We start from the raw sequence: 15,146 nt of genomic DNA on the forward strand, positions 1-15,146 counted from the left end.
TGACATATAATTTCCTTTACATCAATTCTGACCCAGTTTTAAAGAGACTGTCCCAATAGAGTGGATGAAAATAGGATTTTGAGAAAATTGAAAAAAAAAAGAATATTTAGAACATAAGACCTTAGCAGATGAATGTATGCAATAAACAGATGAATCCAAGCTGAGATAACTGTGAAAATGTCTACTTGACTACACAACTAAACTGAATCATTTTAAGACATCAACGTGGGAGCAGACAGATAGGAGGACAGACCTGCTGTGACTCAGATGACTGACACAATAACTATGACTTAACCAAACTCTGACACAGAAACAGCCACTGAGCTGTGAATAGTAAGAAAAATGTGCAGACACCACCACCACATTATGAGTCCCAGATACGACACAAACTAGAACAAGCACTATATGGCCATGTATAGCATGTAACCATAGAGAGTTACTGGGCTAGTCTGGGGTCAGAGACACTGAGCCACAGACAGAGAGACAGACAGAGACACAGACAGAGACATAGACTTTGGCACTTTGTGTGCAGTACATATCAGTAATAGTGTAACTGTACAAAAACAATGAAAACCTTGTCAGTGAGAATGACAGAGTTCTGCAACTAATGAAAATGTGTGTATAAACTGTCATTTACAGGAGCTCTCCATTCAGCACCACAACAACACAACAACAAATGATCATTCAATAATATAATGTGTACAGCTGTGGGGAACAGCAAGGAGCCTGGACCAGAGACTGAATCATCACCAGAAACAAACAGGCATCATCATCTGTCTGTGGACACCATGGTACCATCTGCCTTCATCTCCCTTCACATACTACACAACCTCCTGTATCATGACTTTAAGTTCTGTACTAAAGTCACCTGAAGGCAACGCAACCACCTCCATGAGCAAACTACTCATGGAGGTACAGAAAGCCCCAAAACATTTCCAGCATGTAGGTCATATTCTAAGAATTCATTGTAAAATATTATTTCCTGATCTTACAGCTGTTGATTTCTGTTTCTATTTTCCAGAGTGGAGAGGAAATCTAGCTGAGCACCTTGTTGTCTCCTTATGTGGTACTTCATTAACTCAAAAGATAACTGTTACTCTCTGCATTCTCTTCAATACCTTTTTGGTGAAACATTAAGGTGATTCCTTATGTTGCTGATAGGTGGCTTGTTCTGGTGTGCACAGAGAGAGAACACTACTGCAAAGCTAAGTGTACACATTGTGAGTGTGTTTAGTGCATCATGGGCCAATATTACCATGCATTAGTTCCAGCTCCATCACAGCTGGCAGAGATTATCTGCAGCAACCCTACACATTCTGAGCCCATGTGTTCCACTATCCTAACACATAGGGTATATAGCCTGCATCTCTGAAAGCTTTCATTAGTGATTAAATAGCTTTACATACACACAGCAAAACGACTTCTTCCTGTTTGTTTCTGTCACTTCTCTTCTGAAGTATGTGATGCAGGAGAAGGAATGTTCTGCTAATATACACTATACAGGAAATACAGATGCTAAATGATCAGAGCTAATTACAGTACAAGTCTCTGTTAACAAAAGTCATAAACAAGCTTTGATTGTTCAATCTGTTGTGAAGCATAAAACATGACTGTCAAACAACTCACAAACAAATAGTATTGGAAATGTGTCTGCTGAAGAACAGATTGCTTCACTTCTGAAATATTTCCAGAGGACGTTTGAACAGCAACAGAAGCATGATGGAGCTGCATCCTGTAGACATACTGTAAGGACTGACTGAATCAGCCAGCATATTGACATTTGATTATTTTCATCTATTTGCACCTGCATCAAAACATATTTGAAAGTTTGAAAAAACACATCCCTCATATTTAATTTTCATCATTGTGGGAGACCTAAAGAGATTGGTTGGCTGGCTGAGCGTGGAAGTATCCCCATTGGCCGTTGCTCTTTACAAATCAATTGTCGTGAGTAGTTTTCTGTTGCATCATCAGGTGTTCATTACAGCCTGTCCTATCAGACTAGAATTACCTGAGGACCTCATGTGATTTAGAAATGTCACTTAGACTTTAACTAAATAAGAAGCTGCAGAGAGAAACAGAGGACTGATCCTCCTACAGAGGACTGACCCTCCTACAGAGGACTGATCCTCCTAGAGAGGACTGATCCTCCTAGAGAGGACTGATCCTCCTACAGAGGACTGACACAGAGCTACAGAGGACTGATCCTCCTACAGAAGACTGGTCCTCCTACAGTGGACTGAAACAGAGCTACAGAGGACTGGTCCTCCTACAGTGGACTGAAACAGAGCTACAGGGGACTGATCGTCCTACAGAGGACTGAAACAGAGCTACAGAGGAGTGAAACAGAGCTACAGAGGACTGGTCCTCCTACAGTGGACTGAAACAGAGCTACAGAGGACTGGTCCTCCTACAGAGGAGTGAAACAGCTACAGTGGAGTGAAACAGCTACAGAGGAGTGAAACAGAGCTACAGAGGAGTGAAACAGAGCTACAGAGGAGTGAAACAGAGCTACAGAGGAGTGAAACAGCTACAGTGGAGTGAAACAGCTACAGTGGAGTGAAACAGCTACAGAGGAGTGAAACAGAGCTACAGAGGAGTGAAACAGCTACAGAGGAGTGAAACAGCTACAGTGGAGTGAAACAGCTACAGTGGAGTGAAACAGAGCTACAGAGGAGTGAAACAGAGCTACAGTGGAGTGAAACAGCTACAGAGGAGTGAAACAGAGCTACAGTGGAGTGAAACAGCTACAGAGGAGTGAAACAGCTACAGTGGAGTGAAACAGCTACAGTGGAGTGAAACAGCTACAGAGGAGTGAAACAGAGCTACAGAGGAGTGAAACAGCTACAGAGGAGTGAAACAGAGCTACAGAGGAGTGAAACAGAGCTACAGAGGAGTGAAACAGAGCTACAGAGGAGTGAAACAGCTACAGTGGAGTGAAACAGCTACAGTGGAGTGAAACAGAGCTACAGTGGAGTGAAACAGCTACAGAGGAGTGAAACAGCTACAGTGGAGTGAAACAGCTACAGTGGAGTGAAACAGCTACAGAGGAGTGAAACAGAGCTACAGAGGAGTGAAACAGCTACAGAGGAGTGAAACAGAGCTACAGAGTCTGATCTAACACAATGTGTTAGATCAGGAGGATAAGGGAAAGATAAATGAAGCAGCCACATTGTTTTAGAAATTAAAACTGTTTTTGTCCCATGATATCCAAACACACATCTCTTATTTCTCTTCATATTGCTGTTAGCTATAAAACCCACAAATGGTAAAGTGCAGGTTTATATGCCTAGTGTGACTTGCTACTCGCCCAAAGTCACATTTGATTGGATGAACTTTTGCAAACGCCCCTGAGTGCAGGATGATCTCTCAAACATTTGAAACCATTTTACAGAAAGAGAAAAGAGAACTTTGATGTAAAAATACTCCAATACTGATTAATGACATATATTTGTCATATAATAAGAGATAAATGAACAACTAACATCCCATGTCCCTGACATGGGATTTAAACTGGGTATATAGATTTTTCAATTCATGGTTCATTTTAATATCCAGGAATTCACATTACAGACACAACAACTGACAACTCCCTGTAATAAACTGGCTACAGTGGTGCACATTTATATACTTGGTTTTGACCTAGACTTGTTTCTCTCTCTCTCCTTTGGCAGCAGAAAAGCAGAAAATGTTTCAAGATTATCAATTATTCATCATATTTTGTCAAAAGACTAAACAGGAGCAAAATGCCACTATGGATCAGAATATGCTGTAAATGCCAATCATCTGAAAATAGGTAGAAAGTATATTTCCAGCACTGCTTCAGGTTTAACATTTAAATATTATCTCTACTGTTTCTTCCACCTCTTATTCTATTCTAGTTGTGTGAATTTAGATTTGGCCTAAATGAACATGACTTCTTGCATATCAGTGAAAAGATCATCCTCTCTCCAACCTTTTACCTTCTGTGTTTTATGTACACAGCAGATCACACATGGCAGCATTGTTACTATGTTTCTAGTTATTTTATTGAATATTAATTTTTATAGGAATATGAATACTGTGAGCACATTATAAAAGGTATTAAAACTTGATTTAGACACAGGGCCACAGGATTAGCTAAAAAACAGGACCCACTTTATGTAATCTTTAATAGTGCTCTGTGTGATCTGTGTTCAGTCTTATTACCAAAACCAATGTACATACAGTAGAGCCTGACTTTAAACATGGCACCCTTGGGATAGGTGCCCACTTTGCTTTTCCAATGTGAAAGTGGAACTTTCTGTTCTAGAAGTAAGGAAACTTAAAAATACCACTGACATATGTAGTAACACGATTAACAACGCCAGCCTTTCTCAACAGTATGACACGCTGTTAAACATATGTTCAGAAAAGGATGGTAATTATTATAGAAATAACTCAGTGGGCAGGTCCAGGGGTCACAGAGGGGTTAAACGTGTCAGTCATGACATTTTAGATGGCAGAGATAATAAGAAGATATCAGGAGATAGTGTTGATGAATTTTAGATCGATAGATATTACTGACACCATGTTACACTGACCTTTCTTATATATAGTCTATGATGTTGACCTTTCTTATATATAGTCTATGATGTTGACCTTTCTTATATACAGTCTATGATGTTGACCTTTCTTATATACAGTCTATGATGCTGAGCTGTCTCAGAATGGGCAAAGAAACCCCAGAAACATACTTCATTCTTTCAGAAAGGCAGATGAAAGAATTGCACTGTGTAACAGAAGCTATAGTGGAACTGAGGATAGCTCAACCTTGCAGTCAAAGAAATATCAGTGAAAGTAGAAGAAAATATTAGCAGACTACTTCAAAAGTACAAATCAGAAGCAATTTGAATGTTGAATTTTAGGAGAGTTTAAATCTTTATGGTTTAAATTCTACTGTTCTTATCCTAAACCTTGATATTATACACAGTGGTTAGATTTTTAAAATGTTGAAATAAATTCATATGAAGAGCTTCATATTACAAAATATTGGTTCATCACAGTGTTCATCACAGTGTTCATCACAGCACTATTATGTCTCTAGAAAACAGTTACCTCACTTTCTTTAAACTACAGATCAGGACTTAAGAGATCATACTAATGTGGGTCCAGAGTATTAAAAGAAGCTGTTTCAAAGCAGTCTGACATATCACATTATAAAGGAGGCCACTTGCTCAGTAGAAAAACTCTGCAGCTATTGCACTTGACTGTGTTGTCTATTAGCTTCCACATATTTTACATTTCTTAAGCATGGAGCAAACACATGCAGGCATACACTCATACAGATACAGTAAGCAGACACATACTGTAGAGAAGATACATCTGATTAAATATGCTACTTTCAAACACTCTTTTCAACATGTTCCAGCTAATAATTACATCCTTGTTTATCTGTCAGTGTGATCCAGCCCTCAACACTGCAAAATGACAACAACTGTAGCTGGAAACTGTTCAAACTGTCGATATGAAGACGTGTAAGTTGTATTCTAATATGGCCTACACACACTTTTATGCATTATCACATCAATCACATTGATAATTAGGTAACTTCCGTGCAGTGCGACTGTAACACTTCAGCTGTGCAACTGTGTATGAGCACAGTACAATTTTACCTGAGACAGAGAGAGAGGAGAAAACATCATTGTGGCGAGAAGTAAGAGGCTCAGTCAGACCAGGCTGTGTGTTAGCATAAACATCCCTGGCCTGAACATTTTAATTTCCACAGCGTCGTCACGGCCTTTGCCGATTTCTCCATGCTCTCCCCCCGCTGATTCAGTCTCTGCGTTCAGGAAAACGATTTCCTGGACTGTTTCACTGGGGTTTGTAAAGAATCCACATATGAGAAGAGTTCCAGTCGCCTCGGATGACTCTGCCGCGTTAACTCCAGAAATGATGACACGCCAGAAAAGTTTAGGCCCAGTAAAAATGCCCCGCAGGGAGAAAAAGCCAGAGAAAGTTCAGTATAATCACTTCTAACAGAATATGGCCGGAGGTGGAACGGAGCACGGCGGGTTGTGTCACTGAGAGAAGGAAGGAGATGAGAGGACGAAAAATAAAAGAAGGAAAGCTGAAATGACGTTATGAATTCAGCCCATCCCAAACAACGAGCTTAAAGTCGCAGCAGCTGCTCTCCGCCTCTGGCATCAACTTGCTACACACTCCAGTTCATCAAGATCAGCTTTACATTCACTACAGTAGTCTGTACATACAGTGGCCCTAATTCAGTTCACATTGCGCACGTACTTAACGCACAAAACAAGTGTTAACAGTCCTAATGCTGTGTTGTGAGACTGATGCCACTCATTGGTAAACACACTCTTCACACTGCAGGATTTAACTAGTTCTTCTGAATACATCCAACAAAGCAGTGCATTATTTCTATGAGCCATAATTTCGTGTTATTCATACAGTAGAGGTTTGTTTTTACATTAGATTATATACAGCTTAATTGTCATTGCACATATTAATTAGTACAATGCAATGCAGTTTACAATCTGATGCAAAGTGAATAGACCATAGATAAGATGTATCAATTAATAGAAAAATCAGTGAGATATGAAGAAGGGAAGTAACTGTGGTAAAGTTAGGTATTTAATTCACCTGGATGAACTTGTAATGTGGAATGAACACTATTTTATTATAACATACATCAAGTTACTGGATATGATGGGAGTATTTGATCTACATGTGAACAGCCACCTGGTGATGGTTGAAGTGATTTGGCAGGCAGTGTGGGTGTTTACTGTACTTGTGGGCATCCTATTAAATAGCCTACACTGTAAAATATAATTAATTGTTTCAACTTAAAATTAGAGTAAAAGGGCTGCTTTCAAATTTTTATTTAAATGAGAGAACATCATTTGTTGTTCTAACATTAGTTTTTGTTTCCTTGATTAAATATCCTTTGTTGTGTAAACCTCTGCATTAGTTTGGTTGATTTAGATTTGATAATTGATTTAACTTATTTGGTTACTTGTTCAAACTTACAAATGTATTTTATTGAAAAATTCTAAACTGTGTTAACTTTTTGTTTCAGTCAAGTTGACTTGGATTAGATGATTGAATTGATTAGTTAGTTGTTTGAAATGCAAATCTATTTTATCTTAATTAAAAGTGTGTTGAAATATATTTGATAATTCATTGAACTTATTTAACATTTCTTTGAACTTTCAACCATTTCAACATGTTTTGAATCATTGAAACATATTTATATAAATACTGTCACAACCAGACATTAAGAGCTGTCTAATGTATTTTGTGGGCATTATAAAGTGTGTTCAGGTGGATTTAGCCACAGCAATCAATGAGACAGCCTAGTCCTGCTATCTATTCTCATGTGTCGTCTCATCTAATGGAGCTGATGGTGATGGAGGAGTAACATTTAACTGCCTTCTTCTCTATAGTGCAATCTGAGATGTTGTCGAGTGCTTCGCTTTCTAACTTGCACTGGAATCTTCCAGTGAGTGTTTCCATCAGGGCTGCGGTTACTGGACAGCCTTTGACGGCTGCAGCTCTGTGTTCATCCCAGCGGCTCTCTGCCCAGCTGTATGCCGGGACAGGGAGCCCTCTGACGGCCTGTCATTCTACCCTAGCCCGCTGGCTCCAACTGCGGCCATTTTCTGCTGACTAACACACACAGAGAAACGCTCAGACAGATCCGGAGAAGGACGCTTGAGCTGAACTTCAACTTGGCCTTCCGCCGTCCCGCTTGACAAACGGAAGGGGGCAGACCGGCAGACCGGCCTGCTGCTGCATGTTTTCTACAAATGCCCCCAAACTCAACAACTTTCACCGGCCACTGTACGCGCTAGTAAACACACCAAGACATATTGTCCGCCAACTCACGCACCGCCAGGGGTCGAAAAGCACATGAACCCATAGGATAAAAGCTGTGAAGCGCCAGTACGTCCCTGTCTTTGGTATGGAGGCGACGTCGCTCCAAACTTCATTCTAAACTGTAGCAGTTTAGAGTGGACTTTTTAAATGAGAGATACACTTAACGTTACGTGCGTGACATTGAATACCCTCCTTTTTCATAGTGTTTTGGCAAATTCGGCGCAAATATAAGACTCAAAATGAGCCTTACATCAACAAAATATCAAGTTTTCTCATCGACTTAAACTGCTGGCTTCCGTCTTGCAGTGAACACGCCAATTCAGGGAAATATGCAAACCAACTCTAAAAGTTCAGGTTTTTACCGAAGTATGGGGGATTTTTCACGTGTTGTGTGTGCCGAATTCAAGGATGGATCCTGACTATTCCACATTGTTTTCAAATCGTGTTGTATAATGTGTTTGTATATGCCGGTGTGTAAGAGTATTTTATTTGCATGATTTTTGAATGAAATTTAGCGATGGACTCCATAGGCAAACGTCACACATCGGGCTATAATGTTGGGACGGTGATAGAAGACATATGGTAGAGGTTTGCTGGCAGTCTGAGACATTGATGCAACTGCCATCGCTTTTTGCTTCACTTTCAGCTGTGTGGCTAGTCTCATTCAACTCCTCGCATTGCGTCTTTTTTGGAAAACATGAAACAGCACACCAATAGGAAGGGACACTCTACTACATTATTGTACCGGAACAGGTTTTGTCCTACCATTTCGAAGCTGAGCCTCCACCGGAGGAAGTTAAAGCTGATCTCAACGCCTGCCCATCTCGCGCTGTCCGTTGTTATCATTCCATATTCATTTGTTATGGTGCGTGTGCCAGCTGGAGTAAATCCGTGGTGCTAGAGACCAGTAATGTCCCGCGTCAAGCCTCGGGCTTCACGGCAGTACTACCCCCCCCCCCCCCACCACCACCCCCCCGGTAGGCTGCGGCAGAATAGAATAGTGTTACATTCACCTTCTGCCTCTCTCTGGGCTCTTGTTTCAGCTTTTCTCCGGCTTTGTTCTAGCATATTTTACTTCATCACTGCTTCCTTCTGTCCCAGTGCCTTTTCATCCTTTCATTTCTATTTCAGTTTCTCTTTTCTCCATCCATTACTTTGTCTACACTCAGTCTTCCTCTCACTCTTTCATCATTTTACCCTGTCCTTTTCCTATAACCTTCTGTGTTTTTACGTCAATCCACACAAGTAAAAACATAAAATCAAAGTAGAATTAGACCTTTAGCTTCAAAAATGACCCTTGGGGGTTTTGCTATGTTGGAAGGACAACCAGAGTTCTAAAAAGTAATAATAAGGACAGAGGTAAGAGGTCTGCTGTGGCTCAACATTTTTCATTTTTCTGCCAGTTATGAAGTGGTAAGGAAATAAAAAAGATTTGCAAAGAGGGAGTGATTTCAAGTATCCCAAGCAGTTGAATTTGGCTATATATTTGGTTATATAGAAAATACTTAAAATATTGGATTTTTATCATTTTTATTACGTTACCATATTCAGTTACAGACTTATCTCAACTCTACTTATTATCAAGAAGGCCTAGCAGCGACTGCACTTCCTGATGGTGCTCAGGAGGAACAACCTCCTTCTACAGATGTTACTGTACATAGAGAGCCTGCTAACATACTGCATCTCAGTGTGGTATGGCAGCTGCACTGAGGCAAACGGGAAAAGGCTGCAGAGGTAAAGTCAGCTCAGAAGATCATTGGCCGCCCTCTCCATTCCCTGAGTGACATTTACAACACACGATGCCTGAACAAGGTGAGAATTATCACCATGGACACTACACACCCCAGTTATCAACTGTTTGACCTCCTGCCCTCAGAGAGGCGATGCAGATGAATCAAATCAAGGACAATCAGGACAATCAAAAACAGCTTCTTCCCCAAAGCCATAACCTTGCTGAACACAAACATGCACTAACCCTCTGCTGCTGCAACTGTAATATTCATTTATGTATTATTTATTTATCATTTATATTATTACACTGGTTTTATTTATGTGTGAATGGACTGAATGTGGTGTATGTATGTTTTCATGTGCACTTTAAGGCATTGTCTCTAATTTCGTTGTACTACCTGTATAATGACAATACACATTTGTTTCTTAACTTTTCCAGGCTATAGCAAATTTCTTATGTCTACAAGCGGCTCTTATGCCTAAGAAAGCTCTACCAGTAAATGAATCTCTAACACAGATGAGCACACAAAACCTGAGACTAATTGTGACCATACAAAATGTCATTACCCATGATGACTTATATATAAAAACTAATATGTAACAACCAGAACAGCCTATTATTTACACTTGAACTTTAGGATTCAATTTTTCTTTGTCTCTTTTTATTTTCTTTGCATTTATCAGTGGTCCAAACAGCAAAAATAGAGCTGATATTGATTTTGTTTGCATTCTTCATTGTCATCATTGTCTACACTTACCAATATGGTACAAAATGTTTTATCTAATGTACCTCATTAGAGTTTGGTTTTTGGTTTTGTTTCTATTTCAGTCCTATTGAAATCCTATTATTTAATTAATAATAAATATATGCATTTATTTACATATTTTTGAATACATTGTTGTTAATTTCTCATGTTAATTGCTAAGGGAAATATTAAGGATTACAATTAAAATGCAGTTTTAAAAAATTAAATTAAATATGTGACCTTCTTAAAAAAGTAAACAATATGGCAGACATGGTTAATCCATGTCTTTCATTTCAATCTCTGTCTCTCTTTTTTCTTATTAGCTAATTTGTCGAAGACTGGAATGATGCATGATATTATCATCAATCAATCAATCAATCTTTATTTGTATAGCGCCAAATCACAACACAGTCATCTCAAAGCACTTTACACATAGAGCAGGTCTAAACTGAACTCTTCATGATCTCACATGTGACAGCTGGAGGAACACAGCAAGGACTCTGGATAAACTATTCATATATACAGGCCAAAACTACTAAGAGGTCAAAGGTCATGGATCAGAAGAAAACATCTTGTCTTTTATAAATGATTATTGTTATTATTGTGTGTTAAGTTGCCCCTCCATGAGAGTATTTTTTCCATTTCAAAAGAGAAATTGGATGTGAAAAAAATTAATACTTTTCACTCTCTTTGCAATGTGAAGTATTTAATAATGATTAATATATCAACCAAGTCCAGATAAATGCCTCAGCAACACTCTTGTTGCTCCTGTTAGATGTTGGCAGAAATAAGATAAGTCGTATAACTTGAAGCTCAGGTTATTAACCAGGAAATTGAAGATGCAACATTAACCAACACTGTTGTCTTGCTGCATCCAGACAGAGAATATTTTAGCTATGGGATGAGATGATTTAGTTTAAATATCACTCATTGTTAAATGTTTATCAGTTTGTTTGATTGTAGCTTAGCTACATAATCCTCTCTTATATTAAAATCCTTAACATGGATTCTAACCAGGAGATCCTTGTACATCTTTACAGGGTAGATCCAAAGTCTCTTATTGGTTTTTATTCACTCCTCAATCTACGCTTGAACTGGACGTTGTTCTAGGACGCCATTTTTAAAACCATCCCCAGTCTCTTATTTCTGCTCCGAGGAGTAAGGAGAGTCTCTGAAGAGCTATGAGTGAAGAGACACGAGAGCAGCCTTCATAGAAGTCTTTTATTGGCCTACACACCCGTTATTTATTTATTTGCTGCTACAGTTGATCTGACTGATCTGATACATCACAACATCACTGCAGTTTCATACCGAAGAGAAGACAGATACATATTAAACAAGTCAAGTGTATATCTCCCAAATTTTATATGTGTTCTGATTCATCATCCAAAATCTATTAATTGTCTGATCAAGAAAAGAAACACAAACAACTTTCTTCATTTATTAGAACGATTGCTCTTGATCTATTGTTTCCCTCCTTAACCTAACTATGATCTGTCTGTTAGCAAGAAACTTTTTAGATATATTTATATTTTACATAATTTGTCATTATTTTTATTCAGTCACATGGCTGGACATTTCTGAGCATTGGGTTTGTTATGAGTTACATAATTTACATTTTCTAACAATAAACAATTTCCCATGTTCAAAAAACAGAAAAGAACAGATTATCAATTAACACAGGCTCAAATAATTTATATATATGTATATATATATAAATATATAAATGCATTCTGCCAGTAGAAATGCTTCATGTGCCTCTGAGCAGGATACAGTACACAGTAGAAATACACAATGCAGGTTTTTACTCATGTGAAGAAGTTTGTCAAACAGGTAACAGCTGCAGAGAGAAAACACAGCTGCTCTGTCAGTGATAACTGTGTATCTTTATTACTACTATCACAGTGCACATATGTGCAGAAATAAACTCCATCAATAGTTGCTACAGCTGTTGAAGCTGGCTGACAGCTGATCCAGCAAGATCAGCTGCTTCAACAGAAACAGAAACAATGTCTCATGTATCTAAAAACATATTTCCTCGTTTCCTTTCTCATCACTTGGTGTCCTCGCGTCTCTCCATACATCCACAGTGGGAGAGAAGAAGACGTAAAGAAAAGATACACGTGAGGGAAATGTGGATGTACTCATAGAGAGATGAAGACAGGGAGACAATACAAACATGAGTCAATGCTGCCGGTCAAGCAGAACCTAATTGTAAATTTCAGGGTGGCAAATGGCACTTTCACAATAATATGTTTTAGTTATTGACTATCTTTTGTTGTCATTTACCTACAACAGTATGTATTGTTATTTGGGGGCCACAATCCACTATCTGCATGCCACCCTACCAAAACTTATTGCCAACCTTTTGCCAGGGCTGTAACATTTTCTATATCTGTCATTGTTCATTGAACAGTTTTTAACATTTTTCTGAACAACCAAAAGGTCAAACAGGTAAAATTACAAATAAATTAATTTGGAACCATATTTGACCTTAAAACATTTGACTCACCATTAATTCCATGTCTTTAATTAACTATATTTGTACTCCATTGCCAGCTTCAATTAATCCAAACAAGAAATTGACAAGACACATTAAGACCTCAAGAATTGAAAGATAATTATTAATAATAAATGATTCTAGAGGGTATACTGAATAAATAGCACTACCTTATTAATATTTATTTCAGTGGTTTCTGACTACTTCTCCAAGCAGGAATCGCGTGTGTGTGTGTGTGTGTGTGTGTGTGTGTGTGTGTGTGTCCTAGAACGAAAGAGGAGCAGTTGCTGACTCAGCCTCTTCAATCTACATAGTGACTCCCCCTGGAGGCCTGCATGTTGACTCACACACAGACACATGTACTCACTGCCTGAAGCCTGACTAAAGTTAAAAGGAGGTTCCAGTGCTGATAAGTGCTGATAAAAAAAAGAAAAATAGGAGCACATAGCTAATCTTTGTTATGTTCCCAGAGCAGTTTATAATTCAATGGAGTCAGCAAACACAGTGGAATGTTTCAGCCTCAGTGTTTCAGGCTGGCTCTGCATGACTGCAGGATGAACAGGTAGGTAAGGTAATGCTGCAATAAACAATCTCCAAAATAATCTGTAATTATATAAATCTACAACATACATACATTCCTTACACTATATACAAGTGTGCAATGTTCCTGGGATTAAACAGTGAGGACAGCCTCAGTCTTATTAGTGGAAGTGGAAGGTACGAGGAGCTGTGGTGTTCTACAGTCTGATGGCTGAAACAAGACTGAAATATACAGTAGATGGCTGAGGCCCGTCATGTTATATGTTATAGTGTTGGGAGTTGGTTACAGTTTTGGCTATCAACAATGATTAATGATTATCAAAGATAATTATTACAACAAATCAAAATGATTAATAAGAATTAATAATAGTGGGGCACCACCCTGGGGTCTGAGAAAAAGATAGCTAATATATTGATTCAGTCTCAAAAATGTTCTAAACTCTGTGTGTGTGTGTGTGTGTGTGTGTGTGTGTGTGTGTGTGTGTGTGTGTGTGTGTGTGTGTGTGTGTGTGTGTGTGTGTGTGTGTGTGTGTGTGTAAAATGAAATTCTAAATTATTTTATTTTCTTTGTTTTAGATGAGCAGCTGTGGCTCAGAAGATAAAGTGGGTTGTTCACTAATCAGAAGACATTTAAATTCCCGGCTCCTCCACTCTTCATGTTGAAGTTTCCTTGGGCCAGATACTGAATCCCAAATTGCTCCTAAAGGCTGCACTATCAGTGTGTGAATGATTAGCTCCTCCTGATAAGTAGGAACCTTGTATGGAATCCTGCCATCAGCACGTGAATGGGTGAATGTGGTTTGTAGTGTAAAAGCGCTTTGAGTGGTCAGAAGAAGAAAGGCAAAATACAAATGCAGTTCATTTACCATTTAGATAGCCATTTCAGACAGCTTGTAGAGGTGCACAGACCTAATGTGGATGCATGGACAGATGCGAGGAGAGAGGAAACATGTTTTTAGAGATATGAGATGTTGTTTTCTCTGACCAGACCTAACATAGGGATAACAATAGGAACACATAGGAGAAGTTATGTTAATGTATAGAATACTGTACATTAATGAACACTTTAAAATGTACTTCTTTCTGCTTTACAACTACATTAAAGTAGGGGGACTTAAAGTTTTACTAAGCAAATGTTCAATCGTAACTTATAAACCCTCATAAATGATGCCATTAGATAATACAAGCATACTGATTCAAGTGCAGCTGGAGCACATGTACACAAAAATTGGCCACTGTGCCCACAGCAAGGCTCAGACTATTAAATCCCCCTTAACTCCACAGATGCACTGATTTGGACAATTTCCTGATGAAGTTCAGAGTTGTGTGCTATATGTCTTAGCTCATTGTTGGCTCATTGTTCACTCTGAAGAGGCTTTTTATTTTTTGTTTTCCTGTTAGAGGACAGCATTTACTATTGATGGTGAATGATGGTGTATTGAGCATACCCTCTGTTTAATCTTCTGGGGCTGTGATATGGAGGAGAAAGAGGGGAGGGGACAAGCATTAAGTCTGAACTGTGTCTCTCTTAGCATCCAGAGGACAGATGTTGATGCAGGAATTATCTGCTTTAAGACTGATCAGCTGGGCTTACAGAGCTCAGCCTCTTTCTGATAGATCTACACGTCACAGCACTCCTGTTTAATGGGACTTTCAGTGACTACTGCATCTGTAATAAACAAAAGTTGGATGTTTTTTTCACTGCCTTGCTCGGTGATTAATAGTTGGAATAGTAGAATAGAAGGTTGAGTGAAAGATGAGTTTGACTATTT

General features: G+C 38.8%; 1 protein-coding gene across 9 annotated transcripts in view; it reads right to left on the reverse strand.

Moving 5' to 3' along the window:
* nfic (nuclear factor I/C) overlaps positions 1-8,781 on the reverse strand; it is a 53,099-nt gene extending 44,318 nt beyond the window's left edge. For 6 of the 9 annotated variants that reach the window (XM_053321760.1, XM_053321758.1, XM_053321757.1 and 3 more), the window contains exon 1: positions 8,623-8,781. In XM_053321760.1, coding sequence (XP_053177735.1) covers positions 8,623-8,703 — 81 coding nt within the window. In that variant the 5' untranslated portion in view covers positions 8,704-8,781. Of the gene's footprint in view, positions 1-5,633; positions 5,923-8,622 lie in introns of those variants that run through there. The other 3 variants (XM_053321764.1, XM_053321762.1, XM_053321765.1) reach the window with 1 other exon arrangement.
* Positions 8,782-15,146: the final 6,365 nt, after the last annotated feature.

Source organism: Scomber japonicus, chromosome 7 (genome assembly GCF_027409825.1).
Source record: "Scomber japonicus isolate fScoJap1 chromosome 7, fScoJap1.pri, whole genome shotgun sequence".
In the NCBI taxonomy this organism is placed as follows: Eukaryota; Metazoa; Chordata; class Actinopteri; order Scombriformes; family Scombridae; genus Scomber; species Scomber japonicus.